The 23,848-nt window shown below is 45.8% G+C and overlaps 2 protein-coding genes across 6 annotated transcripts in view; both read right to left on the reverse strand.

Moving 5' to 3' along the window:
* Positions 1-1,215: 1,215 nt before the first annotated feature.
* On the reverse strand, positions 1,216-18,885 carry WDR45B (WD repeat domain 45B). 5 transcript variants are annotated; one of them, XM_080398624.1, is made up of 10 exons: positions 18,683-18,885; positions 12,826-12,900; positions 9,732-9,833; positions 8,999-9,086; positions 8,407-8,501; positions 6,483-6,673; positions 4,465-4,550; positions 3,494-3,595; positions 2,837-2,894; positions 1,216-2,531 (listed from the first exon to the last, which is right to left on the reverse strand). In XM_080398624.1, exons 1-9 carry the CDS (start codon positions 18,747-18,749, stop codon positions 2,837-2,839), a joined length of 864 nt encoding a protein of 287 aa, XP_080254750.1. In that variant the 5' UTR covers positions 18,750-18,885; the 3' UTR covers positions 1,216-2,531. The 5 variants fall into 5 exon arrangements, with proteins under 5 accessions (XP_080254750.1, XP_080254747.1, XP_080254749.1 ...); XM_080398621.1 differs by having other exon boundaries at positions 2,837-2,958; XM_080398623.1 differs by lacking the exon at positions 18,683-18,885 and adding an exon at positions 17,286-17,414 and having other exon boundaries at positions 2,837-2,958.
* Positions 18,886-19,100: 215 nt separating this feature from the next.
* Positions 19,101-23,848, reverse strand: part of RAB40B (RAB40B, member RAS oncogene family) — a 30,659-nt gene continuing 25,911 nt past the window's right edge. The window contains exons 4-6 of the mRNA XM_080400908.1: positions 23,197-23,274; positions 22,487-22,709; positions 19,101-22,063 (exon numbers count right to left, since the gene is read on the reverse strand). Of these exons, the coding sequence (XP_080257034.1) occupies positions 21,792-22,063; positions 22,487-22,709; positions 23,197-23,274 (573 nt within the window). The 3' untranslated portion in view covers positions 19,101-21,791. The remainder of the gene's footprint in view (positions 22,064-22,486; positions 22,710-23,196; positions 23,275-23,848) is intronic.

Consider the following 23,848-nt stretch of genomic DNA (forward strand, 5'->3'; position numbering starts at 1 on the left):
ACAACCTGACATTTTAAAATCTATTTAATCCTCTTTTGTCACATAGATTTCTGACAGCTTGCCTTGCTCCCCATCGCTCTGCAGCCTCACACAGAGCAGGGGGTGGGTATGCTTGAGAGGCACCCGGCTGCTAGATCTGGTGTTTCAGAGCCTGCCTTCTGCCGAGCTGCGCCCTGCTGGGGCCAGCGGCTCCCCAGCCTGCGCAGGAACACGGGGTCCGCACGCGAGGCCCAGACGGCGGGCGAGCGTTCCCCCTGCACACAGCAGCGCGGTGTGTGGGCTGCTGGTGGAGCCTCACGGCGTAACTGGGCCCACCATAAATCAGTCAGTACGGTGGATATGTGGTTGATCTAATGCTTGAAGTACTATATATTCTCAAAAAAAGTGACTTAAGTAACTAAAATACTGTTCCATTGGATCGTAGAGGTGGGCTTATCTTCTATCCCACTTCACGCAAAGTGGTTACGCTTACCCCAGAGTGCCGTGCGGCAGCAGGTGCTGTGGATCCTGGGTTCTTCTACATCATTTTCAATCCCTGTAAAGTAGCTTCTATACTTGAAGGTGAGGACGTGCACGTCGTACAAGAAGGGATGAGATGACAGGCTGAGGTACGTATGCAGGGATTCCGGCGCTGGTACAGCACCACTGGCTGCCTGTGCTGGCAGCGCTGCTGTCGCTCTTGCTGTTACACTGGAATGTTCAGGGGAAGTTGTACAACTTCAGCAGAGCTGTAGCTCAACCCAGAAATATGTTCCTTGCCTCGGGTCGAGGGTGAGGTGACTTCGGCAGGAGTGGTGCTTCAGCAGAGTATGGTACATAAACCCCGCACCGGCTGGAGCGGTCTGCGTGCTGTTCTAGTGCGAGCGAGCACAGCCGCGTGGATCATAAACAGCTTCCAGCTGCACCAGAGAGAGGATCTGAGTCATCCCTGGACAACGGTTTGTAAAGCTTCCCCGCGCGCACCTCCCCGGCACGGCGGCGGCTTCCAGCTGGTCACTCCGCTCACGCAGCTGTTGAAAGGTACGAGAGTGTCAGAACCGCCGCTGCGGTGGCGGGTGGGAACGGCACTGAGAGCGCTGGGCACAAAGCAGCGTCCGTGTGCCAGGCAGCGCAGCCTGGGCACGGCCAAGGCAGTGCCATTCCGCTGCGTCCTCTGTTCCGCATTCATTCCCCCGAACCTACAACAGTAGGAATGTGGCTGCGATCATCAGGGAATACAGCAAAATTAGTTACTTTTTATTTAAAAGAAATAACATATTACAAATAAGTGTGCAAAACAATTTCTGTGATTAAATACACATAAAAGCAACATGCAACCTTGACATCAAAATCTGCGTAGAAGTTAGTCCTTAGTATGTTATGTGATGCTACAAGAAACTTGTCAAATTTAGATTTGCAGCTAAATTTTAAAAGTGAACAGGCGTGGCAGGGTTGAAGCATCTGTGACATTCGATGGCAGCGGAGCAGGACGTTCCCCCACCGGGTACTGGGTGCTGCGGAGCTTGTGGCCGTCAGGTCCTAGTTGTGTGTCTGTGCATTAGTTCAGCAGGAACTATTAATTGCCAGGTAACAATTTTGGGAAAGAGTTTACAAAAGTCAGTCAGTTTAGTCTAACCTAACTGTCCCTAGGCCAACAGCATTTAGCAAGCAACATCTCCAACTAAAAAAAAAAAAAAAGAAGAAAGTTTGCAAGTTTAAAGCCATCGCAGATGTTCATTTGTTGTGCTGGGTGTTTAAGTGGCCTGTCCCGTCCCCCAGCTGGGCCGGCTGTGGCATTCCAGAGGGAATCGCCACTCCAGGAGCCCCGTGTGCCCGCCCCGAGCAGGGGGCAGCCGATGCCCCGCTCTGCCTGTGGCCACCCGGTGCCGTTTGGCACCTTTGACAACTGGTGCTGATCACTCGGCTCCAGCGGGTGCATGTGAGCAGCAGCCTGTGGCCACACGAGCCCCTGCTCCCGTAGCCAAGCATGAGCATCGACGTTGATTTGAGCGTGATCCCTGGTATTCCCCCCCACCCCCAGCCACTCGGCAGAAGTAAAGCAATGCCTAAAATCTTCAGTTTTCACCTCCCTTTTCTAAGGCTAGCTGTACTCTGTCCAGCCCCCGCGGGGTGGCAGGCACTCGCGTGGAGCGGGAGTCATGTCACAGTTCAGGTAAGAGAAACCCAACAGGCACAAGCTTGTTGAAAGCCACATCTTGAAAACTTGAGTTGATGACAGTAACCCAAAGAGATTTTAATGACGAATACTTGCAGAAATGAAAATAAACATATGTAGTCCACTACTTCAGAGCTTGTGATCACGTTGGGCCAGGCTTCTCAGTGAGGTCTGCTAAACTTGATCAGTATTAGACATTCGTACATGTCCCTCCAAAGCTGCGGCACAGCCAAGGCAGTACTTTGACCCCTGTGCTCCCCTCCACTCCGTCAGAGCTTGTCATCTGTCATTTCTAGAAACTGAGCATAGACGTCCCTTGAGCATTCCCCTTTTTGGTTGAATAAGAACTTGTAGTAGCTGCCATCCGCACAAATTGCTGCAATGGAAACACACGCGTTAGTTCCGCTGTCCCTGGAGCGCAGTTCTGCTCCTTTGGTTGGAGCTGACCTTGCCCACCACGAGAACTCGGGCAGTGCCTGTGGGCAGCACAGCCAGCCCAGCTCTGCACCCACTTCCCTCCAGCCCAGGCACTGCTCGAGCCTGCTCCCTTGGCGTGCCGAGCGGCCGGAGCGCTGCTCTCTGCCGACGCAGCCATGCGGCACCGCCTCGCCCGAGCATTGGAGCCGCTGTAGTTCAAACCTGGCTCCCCCGACAGAAGCTGGGGCAGCCGCCAGTACTTACCTATGACAGCGTTTGGCTCTGTTCCAAAGGCACAAATGCACGGAGAGCCTGAGGGAACCTGAAATTTGGAAAAACTCCATTTGGAACTGAAGTATTTGGGGAGAAAGCTGGCAGAGGCCAAACTGGAAGAGAGAGAGAGAAAAAAAAAAAAGCATAACAGCTTAGTAAGGTGGTGACTTAGTGTGAACGCTGCGACTTGTTCGCATGTCCCAGCAGTTCTAAGTGCTGCTTGATGGACTTTTTGTTGTCTTCTTTCACGTACCGGGTACTACACACAATCCTCCTTCTAGGGAAGGGAGACCCTACAACTGCCTTCTTGGCTTTATATTTTTAAGTGTCTGCAAAAACTGCCAAAAGGATTGATTTTCAGTAGAGACTGCTTTATGGGAAGTATCCACAAAGTATGTTCCTGTTAAGACAGCCACTCAACCCCACCCTAACCTGCTGCTGGGAGTTACAGCTCCACAGAGGACAGCCGACACGGGGCAGCTGCTCTACAGTCCTCAGTCTGCACCATCACTCAAGCACAGCAAATTAATCTTGCCACCTCCAGTAGCGCAGGTATTTGCGACTCCTTGACAAGACCACTGTTAAAAGGTCAAGAACCCCCTGCCCAGCCCACCCCCCCCAGAGACTTCCGAATGGCTCAAACCCTACCTTGACTGCTTATTTCTTTTAGGGTCTTCTGCAGCAAAAATATGCACTGTGCCATGGTCGCTGGACACGCAGATGAGGGAAGCATCCTGATTGAAGTTAATACTGTAGAGAACAGAGACGGTTACAGTATTTACACATGCAAATGTGGATAACCACACAGCGTGTGCCGGCACACACCGGCAGCAGCCGGGATACACAGCTCCCCTACTGCAGGGGCCTAGAGGCGCTGCCAGCCCAGCAGGCCAGGGGCTGCGGCACACAGGGGGCTCACAGCTCCTCTCCTGGAGCAGCTGGGCCACCTCCACTGCAGAGCTACTGCGCTGCCAGGGTGACCAGCCCCTTCAGCCGTGAGTGCAGAGTGTGGCTCATCGAACTGGCACCAGCCATGTGGGCCGTGCCACTGCTGCTGGAAGAAAACACATGACCTCTCCCATGGGGAGCGGGCAGGTATTGGAGAAAACGAGCCACACCTGCCCCAGCACAGGGCTCGGCAGAACAGCCCTTTACCCTCTCCAGGGAGAGCTGCTCCCTGCAGTGAGTTAAGAGTCAAACTTCTGCCTTGGGCTGTCGGCGCAGAGCGGCGCGTGCTGTAACCAGCGCCCACTCGCCCGTCCCAGTCTCTCGTCTCTCTGGGAAGCATTACACTGCATCGCTGCATCCGCACACTGCAGTGGCAAGTCGGAGGGTGCCCCCAGCTCCCTTTTGTTGGGCGCAGAGGAGCGGGGGTGGCAGCACGCGCGTGTCTGCCCCAGCCCCTCCAACCTGCGCCAGGCTTCACCCAGCTGCCAGCCACTGCTCTCTGGTGAGCAGCACCGGGCAGAGGGAGGGCAGCCAGGCCCAGCCAATTCTGCCGTGTGCCCGTGGCAGCGTGCCCTCCCTTGGCTTGTTGAAGCTGCCCTGGGTGCCGCTGGCCGGGGTGCCTCAGCACAGCGGCACCCGCAAGACGACAAATAAGAAGTGATTAAACATACCAGTATATATTGGCTGCCTGTGATCCTCTTCGGAGCTCCTGAATTAAATGCCCTGATGAAGTATCAAATATTCTTATGAGGGTCCCCTTGAAAGGAATCAAGCGTTACATTAGGAAAACCAGAAGGCTCTCACATCTGTTAATGCATCCTAAAATTCCATCTCTGCCCAGCGTGCCCGTGTACGCCACCGGGGTTTTCATCTTGGAACATTTGAGAGAACCTCTCAATTTTGGGGAAGAATACTGATCTCCCTCCACACTATCACAACATTAGAATGCTTTGCTATACCATCTTGTTACTTAGCTGCTCAACTAAGTAAGCTCCTTCCAAGTGACATTCTGAAGCACGAGTGCGGCCCTGGCATTAGTTTGCAAACATTAGACTGGTGCAGCCTTTTGTGCCCAGGTTCTGTGAACCCTTTCTCTCTTGCTCCCCACAGCCAGCACTCTATGGTGCCGTTTTTTTCCACCCGCTAATCAGGCTGTGGATCATCTTGCCTTGTAAGTAGCTCAGTTGAACTAATCTAGCAGAATTAGTTACCTGTCACATGCTTGTTATCTGTATTGATCCAAAGCTGAGAGACCCCATAACAGTCAGGTTACAGGCAGAATACTGCCCTGGAAACGATACTGCAATTAAGAGTAAACGATGCTTGGCACCAGAGATGTAAAACACATCAGCATATCCCAAATAACGTGCTCAACAATGCAGTAGTACTGTCGTCTGATGAAGAGCAGGTATAGATTGTCACCTACAGTTTGTGTTATAGACCTGGTTAATAAATGCGTCTCTCCAGTCACACAGCAGTAAGGAACAGAACCCAGCAGAGACAGGTTCAAGGAAACATCAGCTTAGTTTTAAGACACCAGCTCGAGCTGTTGCTTACAGCATGTCCGCTACGGCAGCGTGCTCTGTATGGCAGTGTGCCCCTTCTCCTGTTTCAGTCTGAAAATGCCATTTGAACTTCATGCAAAAAAAAGGAATGTCAATACAAATCCAAAGATTGTTACTCTATTTAGCAATGGAGTTGGCAGTTTTAAGAGCTGTGTTTAGAAGACATGCAGTAATTAAGCATAGTTAAGAGAGGCTATGGCTGCATTTGCTTTTTTAAAACTTTTTAATTTAGCTTGTTGTTGGATTAATTTAATTTTCCCTTGAGAAACTCATTTCAGCTGAGTGGAAGAAGGTAGCTAGTGCTCAGCTCGCCTCAGGCGGATGGGTACCTCTGCCTTGTGTAACTTGGGACACTTTGGAACCCACTGAACTTTGGGATATGATGCTCGCTAGCTTGGCTGCACTCAGGTTCCCACAGAGACGGCAGGTCTGTGACTTGCTTTGCGTTCTTCCTACATCCCTCTGCATCAGCACAGCCCAAAGGGATTCGTGCTGTGCAGTAACTTCAGGGGTTTGTCACTGTGTTGTGCCCTTTGGCCCTACCGAACATACGACCACACACAATTTGGTAAATATTCCCAGAATCATTTTATCATCTACACTCTGTATGAAAACATCTGCAGAGTGTGTATGAGAAAGCAGCAGGCAGCACGCCTCCCTCCAGGGCCGTAACAGGAGTTAGGCCACAGCAAAACTTAAGTCCTCCAGAATGCCAGTTCTTTAGCCTGTGGTTTTAAGGTGAATTTAAGCAGAAGATAACAAAGGTGAAAGAACGGAAGTAACCTTCCCCCATCCCCTTTACTTTTAAAATTAATAGTATTTATTGGAGAACACGTGAAACATGTGAATTGCCTGGGCCAGATCTTACGCAAATGTCACTGAACACTCATTGCTACAGTCAGCTACAACATGACCACCACCCTGGGCACAGCCTGGGGATTGCTCTTCGGTATCCCAAAGGAGCAGTAAAGATAAAGACAGACCAAGAATGGGTGTTTCAAGGATGAGTCTTCCGGTTAGTGATTTCTATGCCTTTCCTACGAAAGGATGCGCCTTCCTATTTTAGAAGCACGTACTGCACTAGAACACACAGTAAGTCAGAGGTAGGAGGGTATTACTCTTACTTTTTCTGATGCCGTTGCAATTCTTGTTCCCTGCAGGTTTAAAGCTATACAGCTCAAGACTCCTTCGTGAGCCGGTATGTCTACAGGAGGCTTTTCTGTATTAGCCAGATCCACTATCTGCACATGCCCAGTGTGTGTTCCAGGAAATGCAAGAAGGGAATTATTACTATTTGGACAAAGGACACAGAGACCTAAAAGACAAGAAAACAAACAAACAAGAAGATAACAACTGTGTAGTTTCCATAACCAAATAAAGTTTTCAAACAAAGTTTCTAAAATATCAGTAACTTCAGAATAAAACATACATGTAGTAAATCAGAATTTCATTTTAATGGCTATTGCAGTATCCGTCCGTAAGTGCAGAGCACAGAGAAGTAGGGGAGTAGCATAATTTTAACTTGCTCTCATCACTTTATTTCAAAGTTATCTAGTTGTGGTTATCTAAAATCTGGATGTTTTCAGAGATCAGCTCCATCAGTCTGTTACAGCAAAGCTATTTAAAAAAAAAAATAAAAAAGTCTCCTTAGCAGCTCAAAAAGGGTAAGAGTTTATAATAGGCGATACTTTAGTTTCTCTTCCATCAGTAGAACTGATTATTAGTAATTCATGCTTGAACTTGGTTCTTACAGCACTTGCACTTTTTTTCTTCATAACTTTTTGCAGACCAGTTAAGGTAAATCACAATCTCTGCCAGGTGTTCTGCTGACACCAAGTAAATTCCTGCAAACTCAGTCCACAGCTCGCAGAGCAAGAGGTGGGTGTCACAAGAAACAACGTACTTCTGCACCTTCCACCCTGCACCAGCGGCCTGTACGTCACCCAGCCTGCCAGACCTGCACTTAGCGCGGCCAGCCGTTCCATCGGCGCTTCTAGGGGGTGTGGAAACCTCCAAAGACAGGGACTCCAGGCCTAAGTAACCTCCTGGGTGGGGGCAGAACATCTTCCCCATAGCCAAGCTGATCCTCCCGCTCCATCAAGCATGGCCAGCACCCCTTGTTCTACTGTCTGGCACCATCAAGAGGAGTTTGGCCCCATCATTTCCGTAACTGTCCTTCAGGTAGCTGTAAGCCACCAGCTGCCACCAGCCCATCGCAGCCTCCACTTTGCTTAAGTGCACAGGCCCAGCTCCCTCGGCCTCCTCGGGCAGGCCGCGTGCACCTCCACAGCAGGGCCTGCTGTGCTGGGAGGCAGACACTCGCGCAGCTGTTCTACCCCTCAAGTTTCAGACCCTCCCTTACACCCCTGCTCTTAAGTGTGCACCTGCCACGGGAGCGTGCCCATCTCCCCCGCCTCGAGGCTCCCCTTCCAGACACACCTCCATTTTTCAGTAAATCCTGCTGCAACAAACCCTTCGGTCACCCCCAGGCCCTATCCCTCCTGTGCTGCCCGGAGCCTACAGCTGGCGTCACCGCACAACATGGTACTTAGCCCGTGGCACCAGTACTCGGCTTGGCTTGGGACAGATGCCCTCTGCTCGTTTCAGCAAGAGACAGAGACATACCTTGCTATTTAAAAAGAACAGTATCAATTTGCTAATTAGGCGGGTTTTGATCCTGTAGAAAATAATTTGCTAGACAGTTCCAGCTCTATTAGAAAAGAGGAACGAGGCACTTCAGTTTGTGTTTATAATTAAGCCTTCAGCACAAAATACCTCAAGTTTACAGGTTCTTTACAACAGAAAACATAGCTCTTATAGAAATCAAATCTATAACAGGAGTACATGAAAAAGCTTTTCTGTGCCAAGTATAAAATGGTTATTAGAATTCATTAATAAACAAAAGCATCTTCAAAGGGCACGACTATCGTGCAGTAAGTTAACCGTTTAATGTTGTAATAGATAACTGATTCAGGCAGTTAAAGATAAATAGCGTGTCAAGAACAGAATAAACTTGCTTCCATTCCCCAGCCCAGATACCCAACTAACCTTTAGGGTTGTAGCAGGTTTCAAAGACGTGCAACTGGTGGGGATTGTGTGTGAATGTGAAAACTTTAATCATCGAGTCCAAGACTACCACAATTCTGAAACAGACAAGAAGTTCCTATGACTTGGGGTGGGTAAACATGGACATTAATTCAGATTGACAAAGGATTTCAACTGATTTAATGGCTATATTCTCCCCCTTGTAAAAAACACACAACTGTGAGCCTACAAAGCACTTCCATCCAAAGCTGTGACAGCAGAACCCCTCCGCCCACACATACACAGGCTCCAGCTGTTAACAGATGCTCTTGCTCTAGAGATCTGCTTGAAATTCCCTTCACACTCCTAGAAAACAGCAGTAGGCATGTGAGAATGTTTCCCTACATTAGGGGGCCAGAAAGCCTTTTCCCCAAGGTTCCAGATACCAGTATACCTGAGCTGTGATCTGTTACACCTAATGCTTGCCCCCAAAAGCCTGTTCTACCTTTAATGGCTGGTGTTAAAGCTGGAACTTTTTCTTTCTACAAACCACTGAAAATGAGTTAGTACAGCGTACGAAACAAAGCTGTGTGTTTGGAACATTTGCTGTACCTACCTATCTCTTCGCAGCTTAACTGCTTTGACTTCTGTCGAAAACTCTATCTCAATGACAGTCTTCTTCTTCAGGTCATCCCAGATCATCACTAGAACAGCGCAGAGATAACATTAGATCACCAAGGTGTATCTAAGATCCACATTGTCTCCCTTATAACAACCTCTCGTGTCTGAGAACGCTAATCAAGAGGTGCACCCAACAGCTGAGCAGCTACAGACCAGCATCCTGCTAAGCAGAAGGTACTTAGCTACTACATATCAACCCACTCTTTCACGCAATGAATCACACAGGTAGGAGCTGCTAAAATCTAACCACAAAAGCTGACAATAAAAATACATTTTTCTAAGACAATCAGCTTTTCTGTTTTGCTTTGCTGGTTATCAAAGAACTAAGGCAGCAGTCAGAAAGTGTAGCATGTTCTCCTACAAAGCTTGCCAGCCAGGGACCTTGTCCCCCTCAGGCTGCTGAGCCAGAGTCCCTTTGCCAAGTTAACTGTGAGTGGTCAGGATGTCATTACCAGGTCTTGGAGACTGGTCATGGCAGATAAACACCTGTTAACGCTGCACCAGTAGCGATGCAACTTAACTTCATTATGTTTACTTAAACCTGCTGCAACATCCCCTATAACCTTCAGAATACCAGACCCAGCTCAAGGCATTTGGTTTGGGAGTTCTTTGGGCAGTTTCACACAGAGCAAGGCAAACATTTACAACATCCATCCCTCGAGACTCACCTTTGTTGGGTGGGTACTTCGGCTTTTTTCCTCCACCTACTAGTGCTAAATAGTTGCAACGAAATAACATTTCGACATGGCCAACACCACCTTCTAGAAATTCTGGAAGACAAATGTATTTTATTAGTGTCAGAACCTCTTAAAATGCCATCTATTTTTTACCACAATTACAAGAAAAGCTGGCATTATCTAGCACATCTCTTGGGCACCTGAGAAGAATAGTATCTTCCTACCCTGGCTGACCTTAAAAACCAGAAAATCCTCCAAGAGTGACAGACAGGAAATCTTAACTAAAAGGGCAGGACTTTTTTGTTTGTTTGATTATATTTTTTTTGGTGCTTGTTTAAAATTAGGATTCTCAGCAAAGTTATTTTTCACAGCAATGAAGATCACTACTGTTGTTACAGGCCTCGTTTTCATTTACAGAAAAAAACTCAGCAAGGTTTAAAAGTGGTATTAAAACATGCTGCATGAGAGGAGATCAAGCAGCAGCATCATGGCAGCTTGGTAATTTCTGTAAGAGAGTGGGTGTGTAAGTATGTTTACAAAGACTGTCCAGTTTGCTCAGATTCATTCCTCTCACACACACATGTATTTCAAGGCTGGTGTTGCTCTATTATGCTAATGCCACGCATTTAGAAAAACACCAACAGTATTCATTAGCCATGAACCTTTTTATTTGCACGGAGATTTGTCTTTATAGACTTCGAGGATTTGAGGAAAGGTGGCAAACGCACATAAATATAACTGACCTACACAACTCTAGTGCTGTTTTCTGGAGCAAACCCATAGCTGTTAGTAAAGTTAAGAAATACGGTCCAGCTCCAGTGAGCCCCCATTCAGTGATGCAGGAAACATAGCGAAAGCAAAACAGATCAGCTGGCACAGCAGCTTCTCATTTAAGGGTGGGTTTTTTTCTTCCTCTGCAGTTGATGCTTAAAAAGTAGAATGCGCTATGCTTACGGTGCAGGTGGAGGAAAAACTATCAGCCAGAGCCTTTTATAATAGAATGTTTCTATTTGATGACATTTGAGTGGGGTCTTGGCTTTGTTTACGTAGCTTAGAGGGATGCCTGGCACTCCACTGAGGAGAGGGAACTGAACTGCCAGGAGAGGCCATAACTCTGGCTTTCAAGGTAGATGAGCAGAGGTAAAAGCAAACTTCTCCTTTAAAAGGCTGTCCAATACCTCCATGCACGGGCAGGTTGCAGCGGGGAAGGTGGACAAAACTCTTTCAAAGCTACAGAAAAAACTGAAGTTTTACAAGGACTCAAGAGAGACCTACTGTCAGAAACAGGGATGGGAGAAAACAGCCGAAGTGTCTGAGAAGCTGGGAGGAAGCACTACCATGGAAAGATGCAGACATATCCATGAAGGGTAAGACAAGGGAGGTTCAGTTAGACATTAAGCAGCACTGCAGTACATCTGGATGAAGAATTTACGTTGGGACCTGAGCATACAACAATGCCTGGAAAGATATTCCTACTGGAGCAGTGAAGCCCTGGATGTCTTACAAGCCCTTGTGGTTTCTTTCCAACACTTCTGAGTGCCAAGCTTCCTTCCTGAACAGTTGTATTTGGACACCACCCACTTGTGCACCAGATCCTCCTCTTTAACTCCATTAAAGCATTTAAAGCACAAAGCACATTTTATTACCAAGTGGTATTATCACCGCAACAAAAAGTCTTAAAATATTTATGAATGATAACCCAAGACAATTGAAGAACACTCAATGTGTTCTGAATCTATGTTAGAACACTTTAATCATTACCTTTACAGTTCTGACAGGTGATGCTTGGATGGGGAATTTAATGGAACCCCTTGATGCAAGACAGACAAGCCACGGTGTAACTGTTAAGACTTCGTTTCATACCCGGTTACAGAAATCAAACAGAGAAGCTCTATCTGGGACCATCTCAGGTAGGTTTAAATACACATGAAAGATTAACAGTATTTCTCTGTGTACCTATGCAGCCAGTACAGCCTGACCTCTCAGAATCCACAGGAAAAAGGTGATCTGACTCATAAGAAACATTTCACCACAGGAGTCCTGGAAGTATGTCCAGAGCTACTGGCAGGGACAGATTTGACAAAGAACTCAATAGGACTTCAAGCTGAATTCTGACCCTTTTAGCATGCTATCACAGATGACAGCCCCAAGACATGTTGCTTATGGAATAATTTACTATTACGAATAGAAAATACCTAATCAGCTTTGGCCACACGAACAGTGACTAAAATCTGTTACAGCACCAAAAGTGAAAGCATGCCTGGTTTCATAGGAAATGCTATTTTAAATGCATTTTTCCTTTCATTAAAACCTTTCTATCACCACAGGCTGGAAGTGCTAGGGAACCTGTTCAGCACAGCAGCTTTTTTTCCTATATTTAGGATTAGGATCACAAGGCTAGGTTTCATTTTCCCTTATTTTGATTCAGTTATGTTTGCTTTCTGAGCAAAAGCCCCACTACTTGTTAATATAGCTCATCTAGTAATTTCTGTTAAGACATGTTAGTAGGTTTACCACCTTAAGATCCTCCCAAATTTTTTAAGCATACAGGGACTATAAGATTTAGAGTATTAACGGTCTAAGCTTACAGTGCTCTTGCAAGCAATACTCTAAGCAAGTACCAGAACTGTTACATTCAGATCCCCAGTAAAAAAAGGCAGTGCTCTTATCGTGCTAGACCATCCAGGTTACTGCACAAGAACAGGACAGCTTCTCGATGGCACGCAATAGCACTGCAGCCGGCGACTCTTCTCCCACTTGTGAATAACTAGGCAACTGATCTCCTATTCAGGACTACAAACATTAGCAACAGCTAACACAATTCAGCCTTTGCAAGAAGGTGAGAGAAACTCACCATCAGCCAGCTTTATGCAAATTAACTGCACCTAGACACTGGACCAGGCAGTGGCATAAGTGAGAGTTCCTTTGGGACCAGCATGGACTTCCTTTCTTGAGGCTTTATTCAAAGCCTTCCAGTGATGAAACAGTGAAGGCTAAGCAAAAATCTTACAGGGAAAAAAAATAAAAATGACGAGGCTGAGCTTCCAACACAGAGCTAGCATGTTATAATAAGTAAGCACTTTACCTTGTTTCTCTTTTTCTTTGAGTGGATCTGCATTATAAACTCGGAATCCATTTTCCATTCCACATGCAAAGCATCCTGTAGTAAAAAGCACATATATATATACACACACATATATAGTAAATGCAAGATACACTCAAGAACTAAGCAAGAGCCAGAGGGTTAAGACAGCATTACTCAACTGCTTTGTTAAACTCAAGCTGAAGACCACTTGCAGGCTTTGTTAGTGATTGCAAGTGAAAACTGTTCACAGAAGTTGTCCTCTGCGCTGGCCTCTATGGCAAGTTCTCAGTATTCTTTTTACACAGGTGAGAAATCAATGGAAGGAAAGGAGAGCAATTCCCAGCCCATCTGTATCCTATCCCATGCACTACAGAGGGAAAGAAACCTGCATTTTAACCGTTATGGTCCAACGGTCATCATGAAGCAAAAGCCCTCTGTTCTTATTCAAGCTGAATTTACACCATGATTAAGATTATATGAAGTATGAGCCATTGCTCACGTTTCCACAGCAGAGGGCTTCTCAAACACAGTTTTTCAGAACTATCTAATGAGAGCCTTCTACTGTCAGATACCAACAATTCTGTGCCAACTGCTTAAGCTTAAACCAGTGAATGATTAGAAGCCAGACTAAAATACTCTGGAAAATAATTCTAGTTCCTTTTATGTATAGAATTATCCATGTGCTTTTTTAATGAAATCTGTCAAACTACCAGTATCCTGTCCTGCTGTTTTACTTGCTAATGGGTGAATGCAGTTATTATTATAAAGAAATGCCAGTGTGAAGTTAGAGCAATTACAAGTCATTAAGAAGCAGCTACTGTTGCTAGAGGCAAACTGATGGAAGATCAGTTGCTACACAATTTACGTGCACTGTATCAAAAATCCAGTTAAGATCTTCAAAGTACTGGAAGACAGATATTCAAATTAGTTTGGTTTTATTCTTATGCGCTCCAATGACTGCAATGATTTGAACCCCGTGAATAAAATTGAGGAGCTATGTCTAAACGCACCCCTTCCCCAAACTCTGTACCCAAAAATCACAGGGTGGGTGAGGAAGGAAGTTTTCATTCTTAACATAAGGTCTCCATCCCATCTGCCAATAGCCAGGTGACCCATGATCTCCCACACCCAAGACTGGACTGGTTTGCTGTGGAGCGATGGCTCAGCAGCTGGCAAAAAGGCTCAGACTGCAAGAGACTGTTTCAGGTATTCCTGGTGTTAATGGTCACAAATGGCCAGCAACAGTCCCTGCAACACAGGCAACTAACAGTCTTTGTGGTCTGCATAAAAACCATAAAAAAATACATCACATATGCTCACTGAATAGCAAGCGAGCAACATTCAATACATGTCTTCCGCTGCTCATAGCTTGATGCAGGTTAAGAGGTTGGAAGAAACAATATAATCGGTGATATCTCAGTTCTGTGTTATAATAAAACAGAAAAAATATGTTCTTTCTTGCGTAACAATACAGAAATGTATAATAAACTTGATCTTGATAACTATATTAGTTTTAAACCTCCATAATTCGGGGGAAAAAAATGCAGCCATTTTGAAATTCCTTTTTAATACTTCCAAGAGTTTAATTCCAAGTGGGACCCCTGTAAAAAAAATACACCCAACCAAAAAAACTTAACCAACCAACCAAAACCCAAGAGCAACAAAAAAATAATAATAAAAAAAGGTCATCACACATCCTCTGCTTTACAGACCAGTATCTTATGAGGTGTGGGGGTTTTGGCAGTATGTTTGGCAACATCCTTAGGGTTCCTGTTCACTGAACTCACAGATACAAAGGAAAAACTACTACAATCCATCTCCACACCCTTCAATGTAGAAAGGAAATAAATTAACTCTTATTTATAGTCACAGACCCAACATACCAGGCTGTTCTAACAGTACAACAGTTAGCTAAACAGTGAAGAAGAAAAAAGAAAAACACACAAAACCCCCTACTCCCTCAACTCAACTTCACCCTGTCCACAATTTTATAATAAATTACATGCAAAAGTTCTTGTGTACAAATGTAAACACAGACCAGAGTGGTTAACAAGAGTATAATAATTACACAAAGATTAGTAAACACATTGAAACAAAATTAATATGGTTAACTTAAAAGCATCTATCTCCTCCCTGCTCCGTGCATCATGCTTCAGTTTGCTCTGCCAGTCAGTACGTAAGGGTGTGCTGCGCTGAAGCACAGCACCAACACGCTGCCCCCTCGTGCAGTATACTTTACTGGGACAGCTAGAAAGCAAATCACAATGGAAACATTTCTCTCTACATAAAACAATACTGTACAGGATGTGAACTAACCTGTTTCTGGTAGCTGTAGTGTATAGCCACATAATTATTTTTCCAGTGACAGTTTTATAACACAATATTGTACTTCCAGGAGAGACAAAGGAGGGGGATGCTGAAAGCGTTCTATAGTAAAGGAGCACTGTAAAGTTTTACTTGTGTTAATACCAGCTGCTTATAACAAACCCAAATGGAGCATTCCTGATGCAATAAAACGCAGACACTACATTTCCTACACCACCACTACAGCTTTTCTGCAGGGCTAGCCTCGTGACTAAGATGTAGGCTGCTTTTAATGCCTTGGGAATACCTACGTTTTAACTGGAGACAGGGAATGTGAGCAACAGTGATACTGCCCACACACTCAGTCGTTACTGACAGAGATACAAAGGTCTCCGTCACAGCAGCCTCTGAGCCAAACTAGAGTAAAAACTCATTTAAGTAGATTACTGCTACTCATTCGATTCCAGGTTACAGGAACAGCTTTGGAGCCCAGTGTTTCCCATCTGACTGACCCCAGAATTTACCAGTGGCATCACAAACCTGACTGCTACGGCTTGTAAGCTCTTATGTATCAGAGAGCTGCAGAGGGGCTGCCAAAAGAGGGAATTGCTGCAATAATAGCTATGCTTTCTCCCACAGAAAGTTCACATCTCACTTTAGGAGGGGACACACATGCTGTCAAAGAGCCACTGACAGAAGACAACTCAGATACTTTAAATAAATAATTGATTACAGAATTATTACCCTAACCTGCAGTTGTGCTTGTGCCTGCAGCAAAAGCACTGTTCGCCAACAGCCCCAGTGAGGCCACAGTGAGCTTTGTTCTTATAAAAACAAAGAAAAAGGAAGGGTTAAATTAATGACTAGCCTAGAATATGCCACCAGCTGAAGTGGGCATGCTAATGTAAAGGAATCTGCAGGCTTTAGGGCCTGAGATCCAGAAACTGCAACAGTGAAGGCTAGGGAAGTGACTATGACAGGCACAGTTCCTACCACGTTATTTTCCCTTACTACAGCAAGTTTTCTCTAAAGCCATAGAAGCACAGGATCCTACTAATACTGATGGGGTCCTACAGCTAACTAAGCATTTCAGTCCACTGCAGAAGATGAAATGAACGAGCCAAGTGTTTCAACACCAAAACAAGTCCACACCTCAGCTTTTAAAACAGCCTTAGACTACAAAGGTGACACAAGGGAAACTTGTCAGAAATTTACACATACACTTTCTGGCATGGTAATTTATTATGATGTTATGTCTATTCGTTTCTGTAAAGCACTTTAATGTCCTTCTGAAAGCATTAGAAGAGCGCCTGAAATGAGGAGTATACCAGCTTGAATTTAAGACCCTAAAGTCAGAGTATTCTGCTTTAAAACAACTGAAAAACCTGGCAATATGTGCCTTCCATTTTTTGGGTTACATTGTTTATTTTTTAATTTAAAAACAATAAGTGGCAAAGGCATCCAATATAGAAATACAGAATCACCCAAAACACAGTAAGGGAAGCACATTTCAGAAAAACTGCAGATGCTAGCTTTATCACTTGTCAGTCATGAAGTTAAGACTTGGAAAGACTTATTAGATCATTCCTCCCACCTTCCCATCATTACGGGATTGGCTAGTCTTAAATTACTAAGAAATTAGGTTATTGTGACAATATATGCAGACACCCACACTATACTAAGCTTCAGCACTCAAATGACTCATATTTCTATTTTTGGTAGAAGCAACAAGGAAGAAGTGAGCTTTTCCTCTTACCTACTCTTCTTTGAGCAGCCAAAAAACGACCTATCCTTTAACACTTTAAAAAGGCTCTAAACTAGTAAAAAGTTAGCATGCTACCTACAATTCAAAAGTTATCATTCATAAGCAGGAGAGCTCCAGGAGCCTGCAATGAAAGCCTAACATGTTTTTCCTTCAAGCTTTTGTTGTTATTCAATAGGCTGGCCAGGCTGGGTAAGATGGGATTTGAATACTGTCAGCTCACAGATTCCCAAGACAAATCCCTTCATGTCACATCCAACGTACCTTATTAAAAAAAAAGTGTTTATTTTGCATTTACTGCTACAGAGTTTAAGGAAGCCTCTGCAACAAGGAACAAGTTTTAAACACCAAAATTATGTTCTAAAGGCATTTTTGCAGTAAAAGAGAAGATTACCTTCTTACACAGTTCTCTGTATAACCCAGCCCCATCACAGGCCAAGCATCAAACATAACCGCTTCATTACAGCCCCCTGCAGATCTGAAATGAAGCTCATCCTCACAAATCTCTTTTTCCACCTCTGTTGCAACTGCAAGATGAAAACAAGTACAAACAGAGCTGCTGGAAAACAAACTATTCTATTGTTTTCAAGTCAACAGGATAGCATGAAGAGAGTTACCAAAAAGCTCACTTCATTAGCAACTTGATATGCTACTGACAAAACGTCATCAGAGATGTCAAAACTAAAAAACAACAGAATAATTCGTTGTTATTTGGTCAGTTTATAATTGAAGTCTACACATGACTTCAACAGCATCAGCAACAGGTATATGAACTACAGCCTACAATGACAGAAGCTGCAAGATGGTCTTAGGCAAGAGTATTACTTGTTATGACAAAAGGATGTTTCAAAATTATGACCTTCTATTCCTTATTCCACAAAAATGACACTTACTCATGAGACTAGTGCTATTTTTGTATAGCAAAAGCAAGACGAGGCGTATGCACCCCTTTCCTAGAAAAGGGCCTTCCCCTTTCTTACAAAAAAAGAAAATGAATAAACCAAGCATACAGTGAAGCTTTTCAGCAGTCCGTGTATCTGCACTTGTCTGCCAGTATGACCAGTAGTTTTATCCCGAATTTTTAAAATACGAATGAGGCAACCGGAAACAAAAATAAGTCACACCACTGATTTTGAATGCAAAGTGCTTACGCTGAGAAAGGGATATTTTGCGAGTTACCTTTTCAGTAACGCAATTCCAAAAGAACATCCCTCTGAGCACAGGTCTGAAGGCAGACACATGCAGCTCCTCAAGGGAAGCTCGCCTGTTCTAAGCGGTGCAACTCGCAGCAAGCACCACACGGCCGCTCGAGGGGCGGATGGATTGAGGATCACATTGAACGCGGCTGCTGCCCCTCCTCCCCCGCAGCGGCCGGGTCCAGGCACCGGAGCCACAACCGCAGGCCGGTCCCGCAGCCCCCGCCAGCACAGCCCCCCGGCTCCCCGGAGCAGGGCCCGCACCACCACGGCAGCGACCCCGACCGGCCCCCGGGCACCCCGCCAGCCGCAGCCGGGCCGCCCGCGCCCCCCGGGACGGGCCCTCCGGCGGGGACCGCCCACGCCCGGTGCCGGTCACCCAGCGCGGCCGGGAGCGGCGGCAGGCCCGGCCCCAGCGCCGCGCTCCCTCACCGGCCAGGGCCGGCCACCTCCGCCGGGCTGCGGGCTCCCGCCGCCTCCCCAGGGCCGGGCCCGGCGCCTCAGCACTGCCGCCCCGCGCCCGGCGAGGCCCGCTCCCCTCACGGCGCCGCGCCCCGCAGCCCTCCCACGGCGCGGCCCGGCCCCGCCACCTCACCGTGGTCCTGGTTGAAGCCGGCGTAGAGCAGCCCGTTGCCGTGCGGGTTGGCCGGGAGCAGGTTCATGGCTCCTGCCCGTTCGCGTCCGCCCGCCGCCCTTTAAACCATGGCGACGCCCGCCCGCCTCAGCCCCGCCGCGGGAGCCCGCCCCAGCCGAGCCGAGCCGAGCCGCGGCGGACAGGCCGCCCGCTGCTTCCGACCGCGCCAGGGAGCCCCGCCGAGCGCAGAGGCCATCCACCCGCGGGTGAGGAGCGCCGAGCGATCGAGCGGCGCCACGCCCCTGCGGCCGGGCGGGAATGGCGGCTGCGCCTGGCGCTGAGGCAGCTGCGGCTGGGCGGGAGGAGGAGGGTCTGCTCCCCCCGGACCCGCCTCTGGGGAAGGGATAGTCTCAGGGGCGGCTGCCGGGAAGGGTGCGCGGGGGCAGGCACAGGGCCTGGCTGCGGGGAACGTGGGGCTGGGGCCTGCCCCGCAGCGCTCTCGGGGCTCCTGAGCACTCGGGCCCGTAGCTTCACCCCCGAGCCCCCTGCATGGGCCTGGCAGGGCCCTGGGAGCCCCCACACACACGGGGGTGCCCCCATCTCACGGGGGATCGCCCCGGACTCCCCCGAGGCCAAACCAGGGCTGCAGGGCCGGAGCCTCCACCCCCGCAGCGGTTCAGGGCAGTGTAGCCCCTGGGCCCCCTCCCAGGTCTGACGGACTATTTAGTAGAAAGCTCTCACTTAAAAGTATTAAATTAAACAAGTATTAGACTAGTACTAACGGAAGAAATACAGTTAGCATATGCTAAAATGGGGGGTGCCCTGACTTGACCAAGAAAACACAAACCACAAAACCCAAACGCAAACCCTACCACCCCCAGGAAACCCCCAAGCACTTCAAAACTGGGAAGTTTTCAAGACCCCAGACCCTGAGCAACCTGAGCAGAGTTCAATAGTGAATTTACTTTAAGCAAGGTGATGGACCCTGTGGGCTGCTGAGGTCCAGCCTCAATTCGTTCATAGCTGAAAGCCCACGCTGTGTGCTCACACCAACGCCAGCTATTCCGTATCTTTCACATGCATTCACTTTTCTATACTTGCTCTGTGCCTTCCACGTCAATGGCTTGATGTACTTCAGATTTGTCCGCTGTTTGCAACTTACTACAGCTTTTCAGTTCACAATGGCTCGCACAGTCCTGCAGCGACCTGCAGTGACCACTTGGTACTGCACTTACTCTTTGTGCACTCATCTATATTAAAAAACGATCAGACTGCAGCTTTAGAAGGTTTTGTCTCCTCAGCCAGTCATGAGACTTGAATACATGAATTAACAAGCAAGGAGTGCTGCTCTAGCCTCTCCTTCGTACCTTGTCTTCGTGTGGCTGGCAGGAGGAATAAAGAATCTGACCTTGAGGACACACACGTCCGTGCTAACGCTCCCTCCAGCTAGGCGTACGTACTGCATATCAGATACGGAACCAAGCTAATGGCCGGGTGGCTGGCGAGGCCAGGAGTGTAATTTGGAACGAAGTTAAAGCAGGATGGCAATGCGCAGAAAGAGAACCCGTCACCCTGCGCTCAGCCACCAGTGAAACCACCAGACCGTTCCCCAGGCACGGATGTCTCCCGCTCAGGTTTAACCTCTTGTAGCTGTAAGGCTGCCAGGTCCATTTTCAGCTGCGAAGATGGAATTTCTACAGCCGACCAGCATCATCCCTCGGGCTGCAGCATCGCCCCGCAGCGCACCGGGCACAGACCAGCCTGCTCACCGCCCAGGCAGCGATCCCACGGGAATTCTGCCACTGCACCCGGTTTTGCCATTTACTCCTGCGCTAGGACAAGACTTGCTTTGGCTGCACTTTTCTTTAAGTAGTGATGCGTCGGTTGGTCCCTGTCCTGGCATCACTTTGGCACCTTACACTGATCCAGAAGGAGTGTTACAGGCATGTAACTTGATGGCAACTCACAACAGTGAAGATGCCCAGAAGAAACTGGAATGATGCTACACCATCACCTCAAAGGACTGTTATTACTCAGGAGAACAAGTCACGCAATTCCTTCACAAATGGAAGGCTTTACATGTATTATTCTTCCGTATTTCAGTTAACAAGATTGAAGACAGTTGTTGTATCAAAAGCATTACGTGATGCTTTTAGGATGACTTCACATTCCTGGTGTCTAGTTCAGGTATATTGTTCTTTAAATTCTTCTAAAGGAAGATAAAGACAACCTTCCCCAGTTAAAAACCAGCATAATAGGGTTTCTTTTTTCAGACACATTTATTTATTTTTTTTAAATAGTATTCTTTCCTTATAAAGCAGCTCATCAAGTCATGTTGCTTTTACCAGAAGGTCTTTGGCATTTTCCTCCTAGAACTTTCTTGTAGAGTGGTATAAAATGTAATTATTTATATATATATATTTTTACAGAAAAATAAGTATTTAAATCACAAATTAATTCCCCAAAGTATTAAATAACATACCAAAACTTTATCAAATCTATTACATACACTAACGGGACAAAACCTTGTTGTGTATGTGCATTATAATTATATATACATTTTTAGCTTAGTTAAGTTAGTGCTTCAAAAGTTACCAAGTAAGCTTTACAAAAAAAATCCAAATGCACAATTGCAGTAATTGTCACGCGATTTGTAGAATTTAACAATGTATACAATACATTGTGTATAAAAAACTCTGCCTGAATATGCAAACCAATGACACTTTTATATTTTCTAACAGTTTGCAAAGACAGGATTTTATACAATTACACAGTAAGTCACTTTCCAGATTTCATGGAATTAAGAACTGAATGTGATGATAATTATCCCCTGTATGAAAACACAGCTACTTGTAAAAACAATGGCATCATGCACATCAGAAACTAAAATGCAGTATGAAAATCCGACAGCAACATGTCACATTCTTTCAGTTGCACCAAACATGTCATTCATTCCAAAGCAGCATTACTGTAGTGAGCAAACTCTAAAATAAGACTTACTTTCCTTATTTTTGTCTATGTACTGTTATAGATACATACACAGAGCACGCTCATCCTTTAAACAAGGAGCCTTCGTGTTCCACGCTTCACAGGAGGGGATTCCATTCAGGTTCCTCTTCCCATAGAGAGCTTAAGAAATTTTACAGCTGTTTCTGGTACAGTTTTTTGGTGGGCTCTGTGGTGGACGGATAATTTTAGCTTTCTTTAAGCTGTTCCTTTTATTGATGTTGCTGGATGTGAGGGAGTACGAGCGTCCATGCATCATCCTGGCATTAAGGCCATTTGCCATGGAGAAAGATTTGAGATGGCTTCTTAAGGCAACAGGGAGAGGGAGCTTGTCCACAAGGTGCACAGGGGTACAGGAAACTATGGCACGGCAACAAAGGTCCTGCAGACTCAGTACTTAAAAACAGACATAAAACTTGCATTATAATAGCATGCTTTTGTCAGCCACATGGTACTAACGCACCCTGCAGCACTCTGCATGCACTCTGTACTTCCAGGTTGAATTCTCATTTCTCCTCCCACAGCCTTTCCCACATATGCATTATTCCAAAATATCTCCTGCTTCAGTTTCCTATTTATATCTTAATACTTAGATGACAGAGGACGTAAGTTCTAGGAAAGATATGTTATTCCCTACAAAAGCAGAACAGGTTATGCCTGCAGATAGATATTTTCTGTTTAGAAAACAAACTGTACAGGATGCCTGATTCTTCTTTTCTGATGTTTTTGCATCAGTGTTAAAGTTTCTGAAAATTGTTTTATATTAATGAACCATAAACCTAAGAGTAAATTTTCACATTTTCAGTGTACATCACTTACCCTTGTTCGGCCTCCAGAGCCTGTCCATTCCATGTCTCATCAGTACTATTCTTGCTAGCTCAGTAAAGGACTCTGTAATATTGAAATTACAAAGTGGACTGACTTCAAAAAAAGTCATGCCCAGCCTCTCAGCATAGGCTTGTGCTTGTTCAGTAGACACTTGGCGCTTGAAGGCTAAGTGAAGGCGATTTCCAACGAGGATTTTTGGTACACCAGGAGCATGCTGAGCAAAAATAAGCAATTAAAAAAAAATCAATAGTTTGGCTGCTATTTTCCCCTTCCCTCAATTAAAACAAACAAAAGCTTTTTCAACATTTAAAGACTAAGTGGGAGATTGGACCAGGTGATCTCTAGAGGTCCCTTTCAGCCTACATTATTCTATAATCCTCTGATCTATAAACATCCCTTCCTCTGAAAAGACAGGCTTGCACAGATGATGTGGCAGATCTGTAGCAAGAGTGGGACTAAAATATGAAATCTTTGCCCTCCATATGCTTTCCATCAACACCTTTAAAAAAATCAAGACACTTCAGCTGATACGTTTCCAAATTTTAGAATTATAAACATAGAAAGAAAATTATAAACCTGCCATCTTGGGTAACTCTGTAGTAAGCACCGCCTGCAAATGCCAGTACAAACAGTAGAAAATATCATACGCACTCAGTCTTAGTCATCTGTTAGACTAGTGACACTCTGGGGCCATACCTTACCTCATCTATTTCTTTTATCCATCGATCGATTCCATCAAATGACCATCGATTTGTAATATCATACACTAGTATTACTCCCTATATTAAAAAAATAAAAATTTTAAGTTTAACAGAGGCATAACACAGAGAATACTATCTATAAATTCTTCAATTCTGAAATAATCCTGTAAGATGCCGAGCGACTTCTCAATGGAGCAGAGCCCAGCATCCTGTGAAACCAAGCCCCATCCCTCTGTGTAGATTACAGATCTGCCGAGGGGCAGAAACCCTGACTTAGTTTTAGGGTCTAATATATCAGTAAATATTTCTTTCTGTAGTGGACAAGTTTGGTTGATCATACACACATCGCAAGTCATAGCAAATAAATATTTTTGGTCACATTTGGTAGCTTGAACATTCAATATTCTGTGCAATTCTGGAACATTACAGCTGCATCAGAACCAATACATGTCAGGAATTACAGCAATACTTGAAGACACACTGAAACTCGCTATAGCTTCAGACTTTAAGTGTCATTACATTTCATCACATTTTGGAGTATGTTTGTATTTTTCACATTACTCTTTTGACAGTTTTATGTTATCAATTTCTCTTACTTGGCACGCATTTTGAAAAGAGTAGTATTAGCATAGCTTTCACATGATCAAAGTAT

This window comes from Falco punctatus (assembly GCF_963210335.1).
Source record: "Falco punctatus genome assembly, chromosome: 1".
NCBI lineage: Eukaryota > Metazoa > Chordata > Aves > Falconiformes > Falconidae > Falco > Falco punctatus.

Bases quoted from the DNA above. Each gene is read 5' to 3' on its own strand.
- WDR45B (XM_080398621.1), bottom strand. From the start codon at position 18,749: ATGAACCTGCTCCCGGCCAACCCGCACGGCAACGGGCTGCTCTACGCC. The intron at 9,087-9,731 runs GTGAGTCTCGAG...GCGCTGTTCTAG, and splicing joins GAAGTACCCACCCAACAAAG to TGATGATCTGGGATGACCTG. The intron at 2,959-3,493 runs GTAGGGTTTGAG...TCTCTCTTCCAG, and splicing joins AAAAGAAATAAGCAGTCAAG to TTTGGCCTCTGCCAGCTTTC.